We start from the raw sequence: 15,272 nt of genomic DNA, 5'->3' as shown, positions 1-15,272 counted from the left end.
TCGGAGGTGCTGGTGAGCAGAAACCTTGTGCCTTTCATAAGAGCTGAGGTGGGGAGAAAGAGAGGGAGGAGGGAAGAGAGAGAGAGAGAGAGAGAGAGAGAGAGAGTGTGTAAGAGGGAAGCTAGTGTGATCCTTTTTTTGAAAATATACAAAACCCAGAGTCTAGCCACTTTCCTGCAATCCTAAAGGTCTGCTCTCTGTCTGGGACCTGATGGAGCAAAATAGGATAGCGCCCCAGGAATGTGGCACACCTGGTCTTTAAAGCACCTAGACTAAACCTTATTAGCAAGGTGAAAGCACATGTCTATAAAAAGAATATGAATTGCGAAGTGGCTGACCGAACCTGTGAGACCAAAGCCATGAGAACTCTTTTATGGTTTTTCGGTACCACAGGGGCAGTTGTGTAACCCTTAGACAGGCACAGTATAGAACAGTTTAATGCAAATAAAGTTATAAATACTCCTAATTAATTAACTTCAATTACTTATCAATTTACTTACAACCACTTCTCTATCTGACTCATTTTAGGGAACCTATGGCAGCCTTTCTCTTATCTAAAGTTAATTAAAAAAGGTATAAAATCTAAATATTGATAACACTTTTATGACATAAACAGCATTTTATTTTGATATATACTGGTATACAGAATTTAGTTTGACCCAGAAACAACAACAACAGACACAAGAACAACGTTCACAACAACAATAAACAACCAGCCTTGCCTAATGACCACAGGCATCATTTTTATACACAGCGAATGCAAGCCTGATGAGGTCAGCAGGAACACTGTCTGGCAAGTGCTCAAAACCCAGACCAGAAGAGGATGTGTTGGTCCCTCCATGACAAGTCGGCAAAAACCACCGATAAACACATTTAAAGTTAAAAAAAAGGGAAAAGAAGAGAGGAAGAAAAAAAGACATGGGCAGGAAAGTGTCCAAAGCTTCACTTTTTATTTTGATATGTGACAGCAGTTTGGTTTCAGACAGGAGGAATGTGGACCAGCAGGGGTTGGGGGGAGTCGAGAGGGGAGGGCAAGATGGAGAGAGAGAGAGAGAGAGACAGAGAGAGTGAGAGAGGGAGGGAGAGAGAGAGAGAGGGAGGGAGGGAGGGAGGGGGGCAGGAAACTAGGAAAGAATGCCAAGAATGTCCATGTTTGTCCAGGTCTCCATTCAGCCTCTGGCACGTCACAGCGCTCGAGCGTGTATAAAGAGAGGGCGAGCTCCCGACTCCAGTCAGAACACTCCTCCTCAACCTGAGAGAGAAGCAACAGGAGCTCTGCTCTGCTCAACTACTTCTACTACTGAAGCTAAACTCTAGCTTTTACCTGAGACACGAGACGAGAACCGAACTGAAAAAGTACCGAGCAGGACTGAACTGAGCTTTTACGCTGAGCTGAACGGACGAAGAAATACTAGAACAGAGACCCTACGAAGGAAAAAGGAAAGGAAAGAACAAACGAGATCGACTTGATCAGAAGACAGACAATTTGAAGACACTGCTCTCAAGAGAATAAGGAAGATTTTGAAGACCTGAAATTATTTTGTTGTTACTGACGAAGAAAGAACCAACATGTCTACTGGAATGACCATCCTGACATCCCTCCTTTGCCTCACTCTCCTGCATGTGGTAAGTCAAAAGTTTCAGCCATAGTGTAGAGGCATAAGTTGCAATTTTGCCTCCTTAAAGCTCATAGCATCTCGTAACAATAAGTATTTGATGTTGAGGCTGCATCCAGATTCTGTAAGGTAGTCCTGCTTGTCCTTGCGTTTTCAAATTCAGGTGCATGTGTCTGGATGTTTATCATCACTGACACGAGAGAGCCAGGGACTCAGATAGCTGTGTATTTGAGTGAATTTCCAATGAGTTCTATCGAGGATGACATCCTAACCGAACCGTATTCTGTCCAGGCTCTTGCCCAGGAGTGCAGTGGCCAGTGCAGCTGCCCCGAGGTGCCGCCTCAGTGTGCCCCCGGGGTGAGTCTGGTGTTGGACGCCTGCGGCTGCTGCCGAGTGTGTGCCAAGCAGCTTGGTGAGCTGTGCACGGAAAGGGACATCTGCGATCCACACAGGGGCCTCTACTGTGACTACGGATCCCCTAGCAACCGTCGCATTGGCGTCTGCACAGGTGAGATGACATTCTCCCCCCTCTCGTCCTATCTGGTGCATGGATAACCTTGTGTAGTGCAGTCCAACATAAACAGTAATCTGCCTTATTGGTATCTGCAAGTTCCTTCTAATGTAGCTACATAGTTCTTTCAAAGGTAGACATCCTTTGGGAATCCTAAGAACCTTTAGAGTTTGAGGATCAGATTACTTTGATAAACATTGACTAGATGTCTGACCATTGTTTGTTTTTCGTTCTTGACAGCTAGGGACGGTGCCACCTGCGTGTTTGGAAGCATGGTCTACCGAAGCGGCGAGTCCTTCCAGAGCAGCTGCAAGTACCAGTGCACTTGCCTAGATGGCGCTGTGGGCTGCGTGCCTCTGTGCGGCATGGATGTCCGCCTGCCCAGTCCCGACTGTCCCATGCCCCGCCGGGTTAAGGTGCCTGGGAAGTGCTGCGAGGAGTGGGTGTGCGACTCCCCTCACCAGCAGACCTTTGTTGGACCTGTTCTGGCAGGTGAGTCTCCTTCACATTAGCATGTCTTTCTAATGGCAACTTAAGACTCCCTGAAAGCACATTGTGTGATATTTGTATGAGCTGCTTTTACACACCTTTGGCACAGAGCTGGAAGTTGACCTGTGTGTTTTGTCCTGTTCCTTGTTTCAGCTTACAGAGAGGAGGAGACCTACGGGCCTGATCCCGCTCTGATGAGAGAGAACTGCCTGGTCCAGACCACCGAATGGAGCGCCTGCTCCAAGACCTGTGGCCTGGGCATCTCAACCCGGGTTACCAACGACAACCGCGAGTGCCGCCTTGAGAAGCAGACCCGCCTCTGCATGGTTCGCCCCTGCGAGTCCCACCTAGAGGAGAGAATCAGGGTGAGTATCTTACCCAAAACTCAAACTGCTAACTGCTGCATAACTAGCTAAATAGCTACATAGCTAGTTTCATTGGTAGCCATCTCAGGACACAACTCTCTCTAGCCCACACTGAACACCTTATTGAACAACCCTCACTTGTATCACCTCAATCGAATGTTTGTTTTTTGTTTCTTTTAGTCGCTAGCTAGCTAGGTATAGCTAATTAGCTGAGTATCTGCTAGCTGACTTCAGTCATCTTGAAATGTTTGAGCCGTTTTTTTAAATGTTCTGTTCTCTGTTTGTGTTCCTCTCTGCAGAAGGGGAAAAAGTGCATTCGCACGCCCCGCGTCTCCAAGCCCATGAAGTTCGAGATCTCCGGCTGCACCACCACCAAGTCTTACCGGCCCAAGTTCTGCGGCGTGTGCACTGATGGTCGCTGCTGCACCCCACACAGAACCACCACCCTGCCCATGGAGTTCAAGTGCCCCGACGGTCAGGTCATGAAGAAGCAGATGATGTTCATCAAGACCTGCGCCTGCCACTACAACTGCCCCAGCGAGAACGACATCTTTGAGTCCACATACTACAAGAAGATGCTTGGTGACATGGCATAAGTGATGGAGATCCAGAGATGAAGGAAAGGATGAACGCCACAACAAAGTCTCTGAAAAGACTGAAAGAAAGAATGAAGGAGAAAAACTCCATCCATCCATTGACTGTTCACTTGAATCCAACAGATATCCATCTCATCTTGCAGCACAATATCTGTTTGTCATGTTTCGTTTGTTTTGTTTTGTTTTTTTCCATGTTTGTGCATTTGCAATTTTTTGTATCTTTTTACAAGGAGACAAAATCTATATAGGTATATTCAGTTTCTATATGTACAATTGTATTGATGGATGCCTGGGGCTACTAGCCTGACAAAACAGATGCCCCTAAAAAGGGTTCAAAAGACAGAGGGCTGCCCTGTAGCCCTCGAAAAAACAAATACTGCACTATAGTCCTACTATGTGACAATGTGTCTTGTCACTAATTGGCATCATGCCAGTCCCCCCTCCCCTAAACTGTGGTGGTGGGCACCCGACTAACTTGGCAGACTTGCAACCTCTGAGCACTTGTGGTAGCATGAAGGTTAGAGAAGGAAAAAAAAAGGTGAAGAATTAAAAAAAAAAGCCTTCCTCATGTTGGGAGGCTTAGCACCCTTCACCCACCCGAGTGCAAGTTGAATGTGCTCTTAAAAATTGGTCTTCACTGAGTGCAAGAGTGTTGCAGTGTTTATGACAGGCCAAGGTCTCGGCTTCGGCCGGCTCAAGCCACCTCCCAAGACAAGGAGCCTCGCGAGAATGCTTCCAGCTACAGCACTGAGTTTATTAGAGAGAGAGAGAGGGAAAGAGAACGAGAGAGAACAAGAGAGAGAGGTATTTGACTGACTGATTCATTGTGTTGATTGAGTCAGTAATGTTTGTCAAAAAAAGACTGGATGATTTGTAGTTTCATTCCTTTTTTATATTTTAATGTTGTACATATTGTACATAGTTTGTACAGTTTAAGTTAATTTAATTTTAAAAGCATTTTTGTTATTTTTCTCTTGCTTTGTTATATTAATTGTAAGCTTATTGCCTGAGTTGGCTGTTCTTGTGACAGTTGTGTGTACTATTTTATTGAGAAGTGTGACCAAACAGTTACATGTTTTCACTTTTTGTAGTTTGAAATAAAATATTATATTTTTTATATAAAAAACACTGGTTCTCATTCCTTTCTCCCATTGGAGGAGGTGGTTTTAACCCACACCCATACACACTTGCACCCACCCCACCCCTTCACACACACACACACACGCACACACACAATCCCCCATCTGTTAACTCCCCAACACAAGGTGTGCTACAGACATCCAATGAAAAACAGGAGCAAACGCTATTTTCATGGCTGTGTGTTCACTCCTCAACCATATTATACCCTGTCAGAAAGAGAGAGAGAGAGAGGGAGAGAGAGCGAAAAAAACAAACCAGTACATTGTGTGCGGTCCACAGTTCTCCAGCAGACCACCCACACATGCACACACACACTCACACATACACACACACACACACACACACAAACACACACACACACACACACACACACGCACACAAAGGCACACACAAAGTTACATACACACACATACACGAACACAAACACAAATTAGGTGTTCTCCCTGCACCCCCACCCCCTCCCTCTCGCCTGTGCTACAGTGGCAGCCAGCTCCGGACACTCTCCCCGCCTCTGGCCTCCGGTGAGCAGACCAACTCGCGGGATGTTTGCACACTTTGCCCAGACAGCGGGGCTGGAAAAGACATACACACACACACACACACACACACACAAACCGGGAGTCCGTGAGAGGAGCGGAGTGGAACGCGGCTCAAGAGCGAGGCCTATTTGGCAGCCGGCACCTCAGTCTTCTCCAGGCTCTCAGCTTTGCCTCGCACCGCACCCCCGTGCCCTGGCCCTTGGGTCAGCTTCAAAGAAAACACAGACAGTACAGTGAGTCTCTGCAAAGACTAGAGTAGATAAGTAGAGCAAAAAGGGGGAAAAAAGACATGGAAAAAAAACACAAGACTGATGTTCCTGTTGACCATCCAATATTGTGGCTCAAAAGCTGTCTCTCCTATTTTGAGTACCCAGTGCATTCCATTAATTGCGATTCCATTTCTTGTTTGCAACTTCAAGAGACTGGGAAATATGGCCAGTGCTTTGCAGATAGCAAACTAAACAACTTCGGCCTCCATTAAAAACATCTAGTTCAATTTATCAAAGTAGGTCAAGAGTGATACGATCCAGGAAAACACTAAAATGTTGATCCATTCAACAGTATCAACATGTAATTTAGATGCCATTACTTGGCTCTAACAACAGTGTAGCTGTATCCATGTAGCACAGATGCTGCAGCTGAGTGAGTTAGTTTTCAATGAACAGTGACTGCCATCTAGTGGATACATTTATATTACACTCCTGATTTTAGTTGGCACTGATGAGCTGACACTTGGACATCCGGAAGCTGAAACTTCCCTTGTGTGCATATTGGTTTGTTGATAAGCACTTGATTGTCTATCTGGGTACCCCATGCCCTGTGACTGTCTCCTGCAGCTGATAGCTTTGTATGACCTTGTCTCTATGACATAACTGGACACAAGTACCAAAATACATTTACATTTAAATACAGTATACAGTACATACAAATAAAATACATTATAAATGCAAAATACATTTCTGTTGTAGATTTGTGGTAAGACTTTTGATTCTGACCACTGTCCGTCAAATGGACAAGATCTTCCCTATTTTTCATACAAGTTTTTTAGTGTTGTTAATGCCCCTTTCTTTGAGTCTCATCATTGTTTGCTGACTGTTTTGTTTTCTGGCTTTGGTATTACTTGGTATATTTCTGCAAGGGTAAGAATATTCTGGTTGTACTCAGTAGCTATTATATATGTGACATCCAACATCTAACTCACAAGTAGCTACAGTACATTGGCATCTAGTAATAGTACCGGTATATCTTATAAGTGAAAGAATATGTATTGAGGTGTTTTAAATTTGCACTGATTGCATTCCTTTGATATGAATGGTGTTTGTTGCTATTCACATCTAAATGAGGCGACAATGCAATTATGTGCTTTCATTTCCAACTTTAATTTCACAGTTCTTTTAGACATGAAAACGAATATTATGTACACAAATAATCTCATTAGTTTATCATAACTAAATAAGTAGAGGAAAAATGTGCACACATGAATAGTTCATATTTAATATAAACAATTATTTTTAAATATAAAATTAAGGTTTAGTGAAAAACATCTACTCTATGCAAATAGGTCTGTGTTGTGATGTCAGTGGAAACATGCAATGTTATGAGTTAAAGCAATGGAAGAAAAAAGTATTCCAAAATAAAGATTTACAAAGAGAAATAAAAACATCACTTAGAAATGCTATATACAAACAAACGTTTGCCAATACATTTCCAATTCATCCTTTGTGAGCATTTAAATATAATATTAACATAGAGCAACAAATAGCTTGTTCCATATTAAGTGTCGACAGAAGCAGACATGTATATACAGTTCTGACTGCATGTATAACATATGTCACCCTCACCTCACACAAACAGATTGTCCTTTACTATGATTCAGAATGATACTCTACATTTCCCCTCAATAATGAGACAAAGTAGAAAATATGCAGGTCAGTGGCATATTCATAATCGACTTAAACAAATAAAGCAAACAAACAATTGGGTTTTTATTTTCAGTGTCTGCAGCTTGTGTTGTGCACAAAGCTGGAATTGGTTAAAAAGCATGCAACTGTAACACACTGGAAAGGATAAAAGCTAAACATTTAAATAGAGTAGTGATGGTTTAAAAATGCAGGACTACACAGTCTATGTAAAGGCTGCAACACCACATGAGGGCACCTCAAAAAAAAGATGGCGAATTTAAACAAAAGAACGAGATGACAAAGCCGTGGATCTCAGGTAAGTTATGGTCAGTCTCAGGTTTTGTAAACAAAATGGGCAGACATTTAACATACACAAAAAAAACAACAACATAATAACGTCAATACTATACCTTCATTGGGTGTCTATGACAAATTCACTGGAGCATGCAAGAAGCGGCCTGATATGTTTTTCAGGTTCTGATCACAGCATGGTCTTCAGACCTACTGCCCTTTGACCACACTGGCAGCGTAGCGTTTAAATGCAAATGGGCTGTCAAAGAAGTGCCCTCTCTGTGCCTGCTGTGTCTCTCAGTGCACTGGCACTTGCACTTACACGCCGATGTTAGCCATTCAGGATCTTTGAACCCCTGGCACATCTGCCATTTTACATTAAATGTCATTTTTAAACATTGATATTCTTCTGCCAGAGCCATGCCAGTGGTTTCTCTATATACATACAGAGATGCGCAGCACAAGTAGGTTGCAGCAAGTGGCCTGTCAATATGCAGGGCATCCATCTTCTCTGTGTAATCTATAATAATTAGCTCAAGAGTGTTCTGCTCCAGGCTTGCTATGGAGGTTACACTTCCAATGCAAAGCAACGAGTGTGGTCATAAACACCCTCTGAGAATTGTTTGTTTTCTTGGAAAATAAAGAATATGTTAAATAATAATAATAATAATAAAAAAACCTTTTAAAAATAGAATAGTTTTATTTCAGTTTGAAAGAGGCATCACTGAAATCGCCGGAGGAAACGTAAAAAAATCTTAGTGGTGCTGAACGAGGTGTGTTGGGATCAGGCCTGACCATGTAGTCTCTGTAACAGTTCCTGACGAAGCCCCTAACCCTGTTGTAAAGTAAACTCGGCGAGCTCAGTGGACTTTTACGGGGCCTAAGTGACAGATTTTGGTCTTTGATTCAAACACTGGGTGTAAAGTGCAGTGTTGGGGAAAAAGGGAATACTGCTAAACGATTTGGGTTTGTTGTGAGGCTTGTTGTGAGGTTTTTCTCCCCCGTTTTCAGGATGGCTTCTCCCTGTGCTCTGAGATTGCTTTCCATAGTCGACACAAGATCCCTCCTCTATGGACAAACAAACAAAACCACACAAACAAACAAAGAGAGTGAGCACTGAAGACACAAACAAACAAAACCACTGTGCACAGTGTAAGCATTTACAGTGTCAGACAGCACACTTATAAGGTCATTAGTACATCCTCATGTAGACCCAGACCATATGGTATGGTTCTGGCACATATTAACTGGGTGTCCTTGCAGTTTCACCATTCAAACCTAACAGTGTTGAGTGGAGATGTTTGATGTTATATATATATATATAATTCATCAAATCCATTGAGTAATCATCTGAACTAAAATAAATGCATTTCTCGTCTGTAAAGTTTCATAAACGTGGTTCAAATATGCCAATGAGCTGGATGGAGGCCCAGAGAAAGAGAGGTGAAAGAGAGATTATTTACAAACTCACAAGGTCCTCAAATGAGACAAATGTCAACGTCAAGCATCAAGAATTCAGCAACAGACAATTGTTCAGACTTCCTTAAATTCTGACCACTTTTTAACCACAAGTGTGGCTCAGTTCTTTAACCTGTGTAGATCAGGAGCAGACATGTACTGTATGATCTAGAGTCTAGAGTGGCTAGTACTTAGTATTGTTTGCTGTTATCAGTGGTTACTTAGTATTGTTTGCTAGTGCACAGCTTATCAATCCTGAAAATGCCCAAGGTCAACCAATGGCTTGAAACATAAGAGTATGCCTGCATGCTTCTGCAAGCCGTTCTGGCTACAGGAGGTTTCAAATCATGAATACATGTTTTGATGCGCAAAACATTCTTGAATTTAGTTATTGCAAAAACATTACAGCAGAATACTGCGCAGTGAACCCCTACCGTAATCGCAAACTCTTCAGGTCATCCCTCGTTATGTAATAAAGCAGGTCATCCAGAGTGTAGTCCTCTGCGGTTATCTGGGGATGAATTTAACAGAAGATACAACCCTATGTCAAATATGACAGTTAATCAGTTGCCACTGTTAAAAACAATAAGGAATTCCTTGAGGTCTATTTAGACGAACTATGTGTTAGCCAGTAGATATCCATGTGTGTCTCGTGTGTCTTGTAGCTCCACCTGGTAGAGCAAGGAACTACAAAAACTACAAAACAGCTTGGTTCAACACATACCACGCCCTCAAACTAAGTAAAAAAAAATAATGATTGTGTTACGTATATGTGTGTTGTATATGTGTATGTAACTGTAATATGCACTGTATGTAAAAATGCATGTACTGTAATTGGCACACTTCATTAAGTCACTGAATTAAAGGCATTATACAGACACATATCAATACTAAGAAATCTACATATAATATGTTCCTACATTCCTACATTGTGAGGACCACAATAGAAATTAGATTTTTATCTTCATTGTGTTCTCCTTAACTCATTGAGTGCCAAAAACGTAATATTACGTTTTTCCTTCCCATGCATTGAGTGCCAAAAACGTAATATTAAGTTTTTAGCTTTTTTTTTAAATTACGAAACTAGACACTCTAACACACCTTATATGTGCTTTTGGGAACTCTGAATGGAAATTAAATATATGACGATCGAAAACTCATGAAAACGCACAATCTGGATATTTTATCTGGACATTTTATCATAACTTGGTTGCCGCTTTGGGTCAAATCAGTGACGCATGCACGTCAGCTCAAAACCAGGCTTTTTTCGTGGGTCTATCACTAGGTGGCAGTCTCGCCAGGTCTCGCTAGGTCACTTCCCCTTCCTTTACAGGCAACACTTCATATTTCATGAAAGACGTTATATCTCCATTTCTAGAAAAAAAAACAGCGATTTTGATGAAAACTAGCCACTGTTTAGCTTGCGAAGTGTGTGGTAGTGTTAATTTTGTCACCTATTTTTAATTTAGTCTTAGTCTTAGTCTTGTGACGAAATGTCCTTTTTAGTCTTTGTCATATTTAGTCATTCAAATATCATTTTTGTTAGTCAAGTTTTAGTCGACTAAAAGTCTCGTCATTTTAAGTCTAGTTTTAGTCAAAAGAAAACTAAAGGTATCTTAGTCTTAGTCAGTTTTAGTCAACACATTTTAGTCTTTTTTTTTATAACAAATTATTTCTGATTGCCATTTGAGTCAAATAGTGTTTCACACATCTCAATTTTTCAACAATATTGTGTGTCCACAGGGCTACTTGTCTGTTATAATTACTCATTCTGATTTTTTGTCAGTCAGTATGTTTACATGCACAGGTAAGTCGAGCTACAGTTATAGCTCGGCTGGGGTTTGACCATAGACAGTAAAAGATTTGACTGGACCACTGTCATATTCGTAGACCAGTGTTTCTCAAAGTGTGGTCCGGGGATCACTGGTGGTCCGCAAGCTATCCCAAGTAGTCCGCGAGCAGACGTGGTAAAATATAATATAGATGAGTTGTTTGCAATATTGAACCAACTTGTATGTAAAAACAGTTCTGCAACACTGTCTATGTAAGATAAATCATACAGTATGAATCCACACAATAAGCAAAGTGCAAAGACAATAAGCAAGGTTGTTCAGTGAGTAAGCCTATTGTGTAGACTAATTATAGGCTACTGTTGAAGTAGGTCTAATCTTTTTTTTTTTTTTAGCTAGGGTTAGTTAAGTGGTCCTGAAACTGAAAAAGTTTGAGAAACACTGTCATAGGCCCAGACTCTCCATCTTAGCCATAGCTAACTTGCTAGCGAACTTTCCATATTAGCTTACTTGCTAGCAAACTTTGCATCATCAGTTTAACTAGTTATATAGTTGACATTACATGATGAGCATTTTCGTATGGACATTCTAGGGGATGTTAATTTGTATGAGAGAAGCTTCAACTTCTGGGTATGTAGCATTGTGGCATAAAGCTTAGGTAGTTAGCTTGCTAACTCTGGCAGAAATCTCCAGTGTTCTTGTTCCATGTAGTTTCGTGTTGCAGCCACAGGTTTGCAGCAACAGCACGTAGACTAGCCTACAGGAAAGCTGTTGCGTATAAACTCATTCGGAATATTTTGATAACATCTAGATATTCTGTCTTCTCATTTTGTAGATGAAAATGAAGAGAGATTTTATCTTAGTTTTTATTTCATGCAAAACATTTTAGTCTCGTCTTTTTTCGTCAACAATAATGCATCTTAAGATAGTCTTAGTCAGTGTTTCAGGACATTACTGCCGTCTCGTCATCGTCTCGTCTTAGTCATGAAAAAAAAGGTAGTTGACGAACATATTTCCTCTCGTCTCGTCTGACGAAATTAACACTAGTGTGTGGAAATACACGGTTTGCACCCACTGAGAGCTTAAAGTCTCACCTTTCAAACGAGCCATTGTATGTGTTCATCAACAATGGTCTAGATTGCTGGCACTCTAGGACAAAGCTTCCGAAAACAGCTTGGCATTCAATGAGTTAATAACTTCATCAATGTGCACAAGAGGCAGATGTCTGACTGTGTGTGTGATGTCTTCGATAGTACTGAATAAAGTGAATCAAGTCCGCCGTGCTGGTGTGTAAAGTCCTACCAGCTCTATGGCATCCATGTCTGCGCCGTGTAGTCGGAGCCACTCGGCCAGCTCGGAGTCTCCTGAGCCCGGTGTGCAGGGGGTCCTCTGCCTTCCTGACGACGTGGGGATGTCTGTCAAGAAGGAACACAAAACGTCAACGCCCTTCAACAGCGCTCAGTTTAATATCTTAAACATCTTTTGAAGCCTTTTATAGATTAAAGATCTCTAGATAAAAGTCTATTGCCCAGTATTAATGGGACAGTGGCTGAAACTTATCACTCGATAACACTTAGCACTAGAAGTTACCCTGTCTCATCACCTTCCAATCAGCTTTGAGCTGTGAGCCTAGGGGCGGGTTCAACATAGCCTACCGACTTAAAGATACATCACATCAATGGTAAAACATGTTCCTGTGGCTTATATGGCAAGCCTTTAGCAAACTAGTGCTAACAACACCAAGACAATGGATTCTATTGTATCTCAGAGAATCTTCATAAGCTACTCTGGATGAAACTTTGTGATCAGGGACTAAATTTAAATGTAAAACAGCATTTAACTACTTCTTTTCAGCATGTTTTAGTTGTCTATTTGTTTGGCTTGGTTGGTACACCTTAGAGTCAGTACTGATGACTTGATTTGACTTAACATCCGGGGGTATGAGGTTCCCTTCCTAATGGGAGGCATGAGGCGTTTCTGGACTCACCAATGGGTTGTGACCGTGAGCGAAGGAGTCTAATCTCCTGGTCTCTCTCCTCCAGAACCTGCTGCAGGATGGACTGATACTCTCTCTCCTTCTCCAGCAGTTCCTCCAGCAGCCTATGACACACAGAACGTCCTCAATGAGAAAGGAATAATCTTACTGAGCTGATGAGAAAATATTTATAACAGTCTCGCAATTTATAAAATATTCCCAAATAAAATATAAAATATGGTAACACTTTACTTGACAGTATTGACATAAGAGTGACATGACACTGTCATGAACCCATGACACTGTCATGACACATGAACCCTAACCCTAAGGCGGGGATCACATTAGCCAGCGGCAAGCGGCCGGTTTCCTATTGTTCTCTATGGTTCGGCAGCGGAACGGTGGCGTAACGCTAACTTTGAGCAAGCTGAGCGTTGAACTTGGTTCAACTTTCAAAGCGCAACGCAAGCGTATTCAATTGACAAACCGTTTGTGTTGCTTAGGAATGAGACAAAACTTATTATAACAATAAATTGAAATTGAATTATGGTCTGAGCGTTGCGTCACGTTTGCCGCTGCCGCTGGCTAATGTGATCTCCGCCTAACCCTAACCCTAAGCCTAAACCTAAACCTAACCCTAACCCTAAGCCTAAACCTAACCCTAAGCCTAAGCCTAAACCTAACCCTAAGCCTAACCCTAATCCTAACTTGTTATGACAAAAACCGAATGTCACTTAATAACAGAAGCGTTATGTCATAAACGTTTATGACACATTCATGACAGTGTCTTGTCAGTCTTATGTCGATACTGTCAAGTAAAGTGTAACCTAAAATACTCCCAAAACATCAAAAGAAATTCTGAATTTCTGAAATGTGTCTGTTCTCCACAAAAGTGGTTGCAGTGTAATTAAGGTGCAGAATGTGCATCATGCATCCACTAGATGGCAGTATAAAGAGTCAGTAGGGGAGGCTAGTGCAATATTTGCTTGCCTTTCATCAGGGGGTGAAAAAGAGGTCACATTAAAAGAACATTCTCATTTCTTGCCTGGATTCAGCAGGGATCAGGAGCATTGAAACATAATGTACACAATGTACACTACACACACACACACACAAACACATGCGCGAACACATACACAAACAATGCACATGTACACAAACAATGCACATGTGCACAGACACAAACACACTCACACACACAAATAGATGTACATACACAGACACACACTTGCACACGCAGGTGCACACACACACACTTGCACACGCACATGCGCACACACACACTCTCATAAGCATGTGTGCGCACACACACATTCACTCTTACAAGCATGTGTGCGCACACGCACACACACACACACACACACACACACACACACACACACAACACACCTGTTGGTCTCTAGTTTCATGCGGCCCAGCTCCATACTGACGGAGCGCTGTGCATTGTGCGACTCGTGTGACACTGTTGAACTGAGCGTGCTCACGCCCGACGTAACCACTGTGTCGTCGTGATTGGCACTGGGCTCGGGGCGGTGCTTGCGGGACGGCGTGTCCTCAGGCTCCACTTCCTCGTCCACGTCGTCCTGGTCAGTAGGATCACTCTCTGAAGCCAAGCTGAAGTGAGGTCGGAGTTCTGAACACACACACACACACACACACATACACACACACATTAATGAGCAAACATAGGCACCAAACCTCCAGCTTTTAGCCCAAGCCTAATAGAAAGCACGCATACGAAAACAGCTTGAGTCATCAAACTCAAACAAGAAAATGACAAGCCTACAGAAGTAACAATATCTACGTCTGTGTACCTAAAACGTGATGCATATTCTATGGCTCAAAGGAAACTCTTGCTATCTTACTGTTAGCAACTTCATTCAACAATGCACACATATGATCAGTCAATGTTTGCCGTATAACATGCACACTCAAAATCATTTTGGCTAAAGACAATGCTTATTACCTACCTAAGCTCTGTTACAAGCAAAGCAAATCCCACTAGCACTTCGACAGCTGAAAGAAGATTTTAAAGATAGCACGGCATGTTGGTGTGTTGTGTTTAAAATAGTGAATCAGATTAAGTTCTCCCTGACGTAGCCTTATTAAATCAATAAACACTGCTTAAGAGTAAGACCTGTTAACAGCTGCCTCCGCACTTTGTCTTCCGTGTAATGCCGTTTCAAATCAATTGTGTTTCAATGACGTGTGCAGTTTAACACAAGTGCAACTCTGAACTCGGAGCAAATCTGTCTTTAGCAGCCACCATCCGATCAGAGGTGGAATAAATCGTTTTGCCACTTAAATGGTGACCTTTGTAATCCATGGTACATGATGCACCCATGACTAATACTGGCAATATTCATATAAGAACAATTTTCAGGGCAATTATGGTGAATATGCAGGATCTCATTTTACCAGTGATGTAAAATAATTAATTACCATAATGTTTATGTATGTTTTTTTTGCCTAAGAGAGCGTTACCTGGCAACATTCACATTTTTAGATTCTTGGACGATGCTGCAAAAAGCAACAGCAGGGTTAAGTGAGAAGCATCTTTCCACAGTGGCCGGGAGTCATGTTGCCCACCTACTCGTATTT

At 42.0% G+C, this 15,272-nt stretch overlaps 2 protein-coding genes across 3 annotated transcripts in view; one reads left to right on the top strand and one right to left on the bottom strand.

Moving 5' to 3' along the window:
• The first annotated feature begins 1,231 nt into the window (after nt 1-1,231).
• Nucleotides 1,232-4,697, top strand: ccn2a (cellular communication network factor 2a). The gene is made up of 5 exons (XM_076272480.1): nt 1,232-1,626; nt 1,908-2,124; nt 2,368-2,619; nt 2,770-2,981; nt 3,281-4,697. Exons 1-5 carry the CDS (start codon nt 1,570-1,572, stop codon nt 3,575-3,577), a joined length of 1,035 nt encoding a protein of 344 aa, XP_076128595.1. The 5' UTR covers nt 1,232-1,569; the 3' UTR covers nt 3,578-4,697.
• A 1,914-nt stretch (nt 4,698-6,611) lies between these two features.
• map3k5 (mitogen-activated protein kinase kinase kinase 5) overlaps nt 6,612-15,272 on the bottom strand; it is a 73,625-nt gene continuing 64,964 nt past the window's right edge. For both annotated transcript variants that reach the window (XM_076272574.1, XM_076272573.1), the window contains exons 26-30: nt 14,061-14,304; nt 12,684-12,796; nt 11,999-12,111; nt 9,341-9,417; nt 6,612-8,516 (exon numbers count right to left, since the gene is read on the bottom strand). In XM_076272574.1, the coding sequence (XP_076128689.1) occupies nt 8,456-8,516; nt 9,341-9,417; nt 11,999-12,111; nt 12,684-12,796; nt 14,061-14,304 (608 nt within the window). In that variant the 3' untranslated portion in view covers nt 6,612-8,455. The remainder of the gene's footprint in view (nt 8,517-9,340; nt 9,418-11,998; nt 12,112-12,683; nt 12,797-14,060; nt 14,305-15,272) is intronic.

Source organism: Alosa pseudoharengus, unplaced genomic scaffold (genome assembly GCF_046254945.1).
Source record: "Alosa pseudoharengus isolate Yale_2024_CS ecotype anadromous, Long Island Sound unplaced genomic scaffold, YU_APseudo_1.1 YU_APseudo_1.1_scf_7, whole genome shotgun sequence".
Taxonomy (NCBI): domain Eukaryota; kingdom Metazoa; phylum Chordata; class Actinopteri; order Clupeiformes; family Clupeidae; genus Alosa; species Alosa pseudoharengus.
Note: the sequence above shows the minus strand (reverse complement) of the source record. Positions and strands in the feature narration are given on the sequence as shown.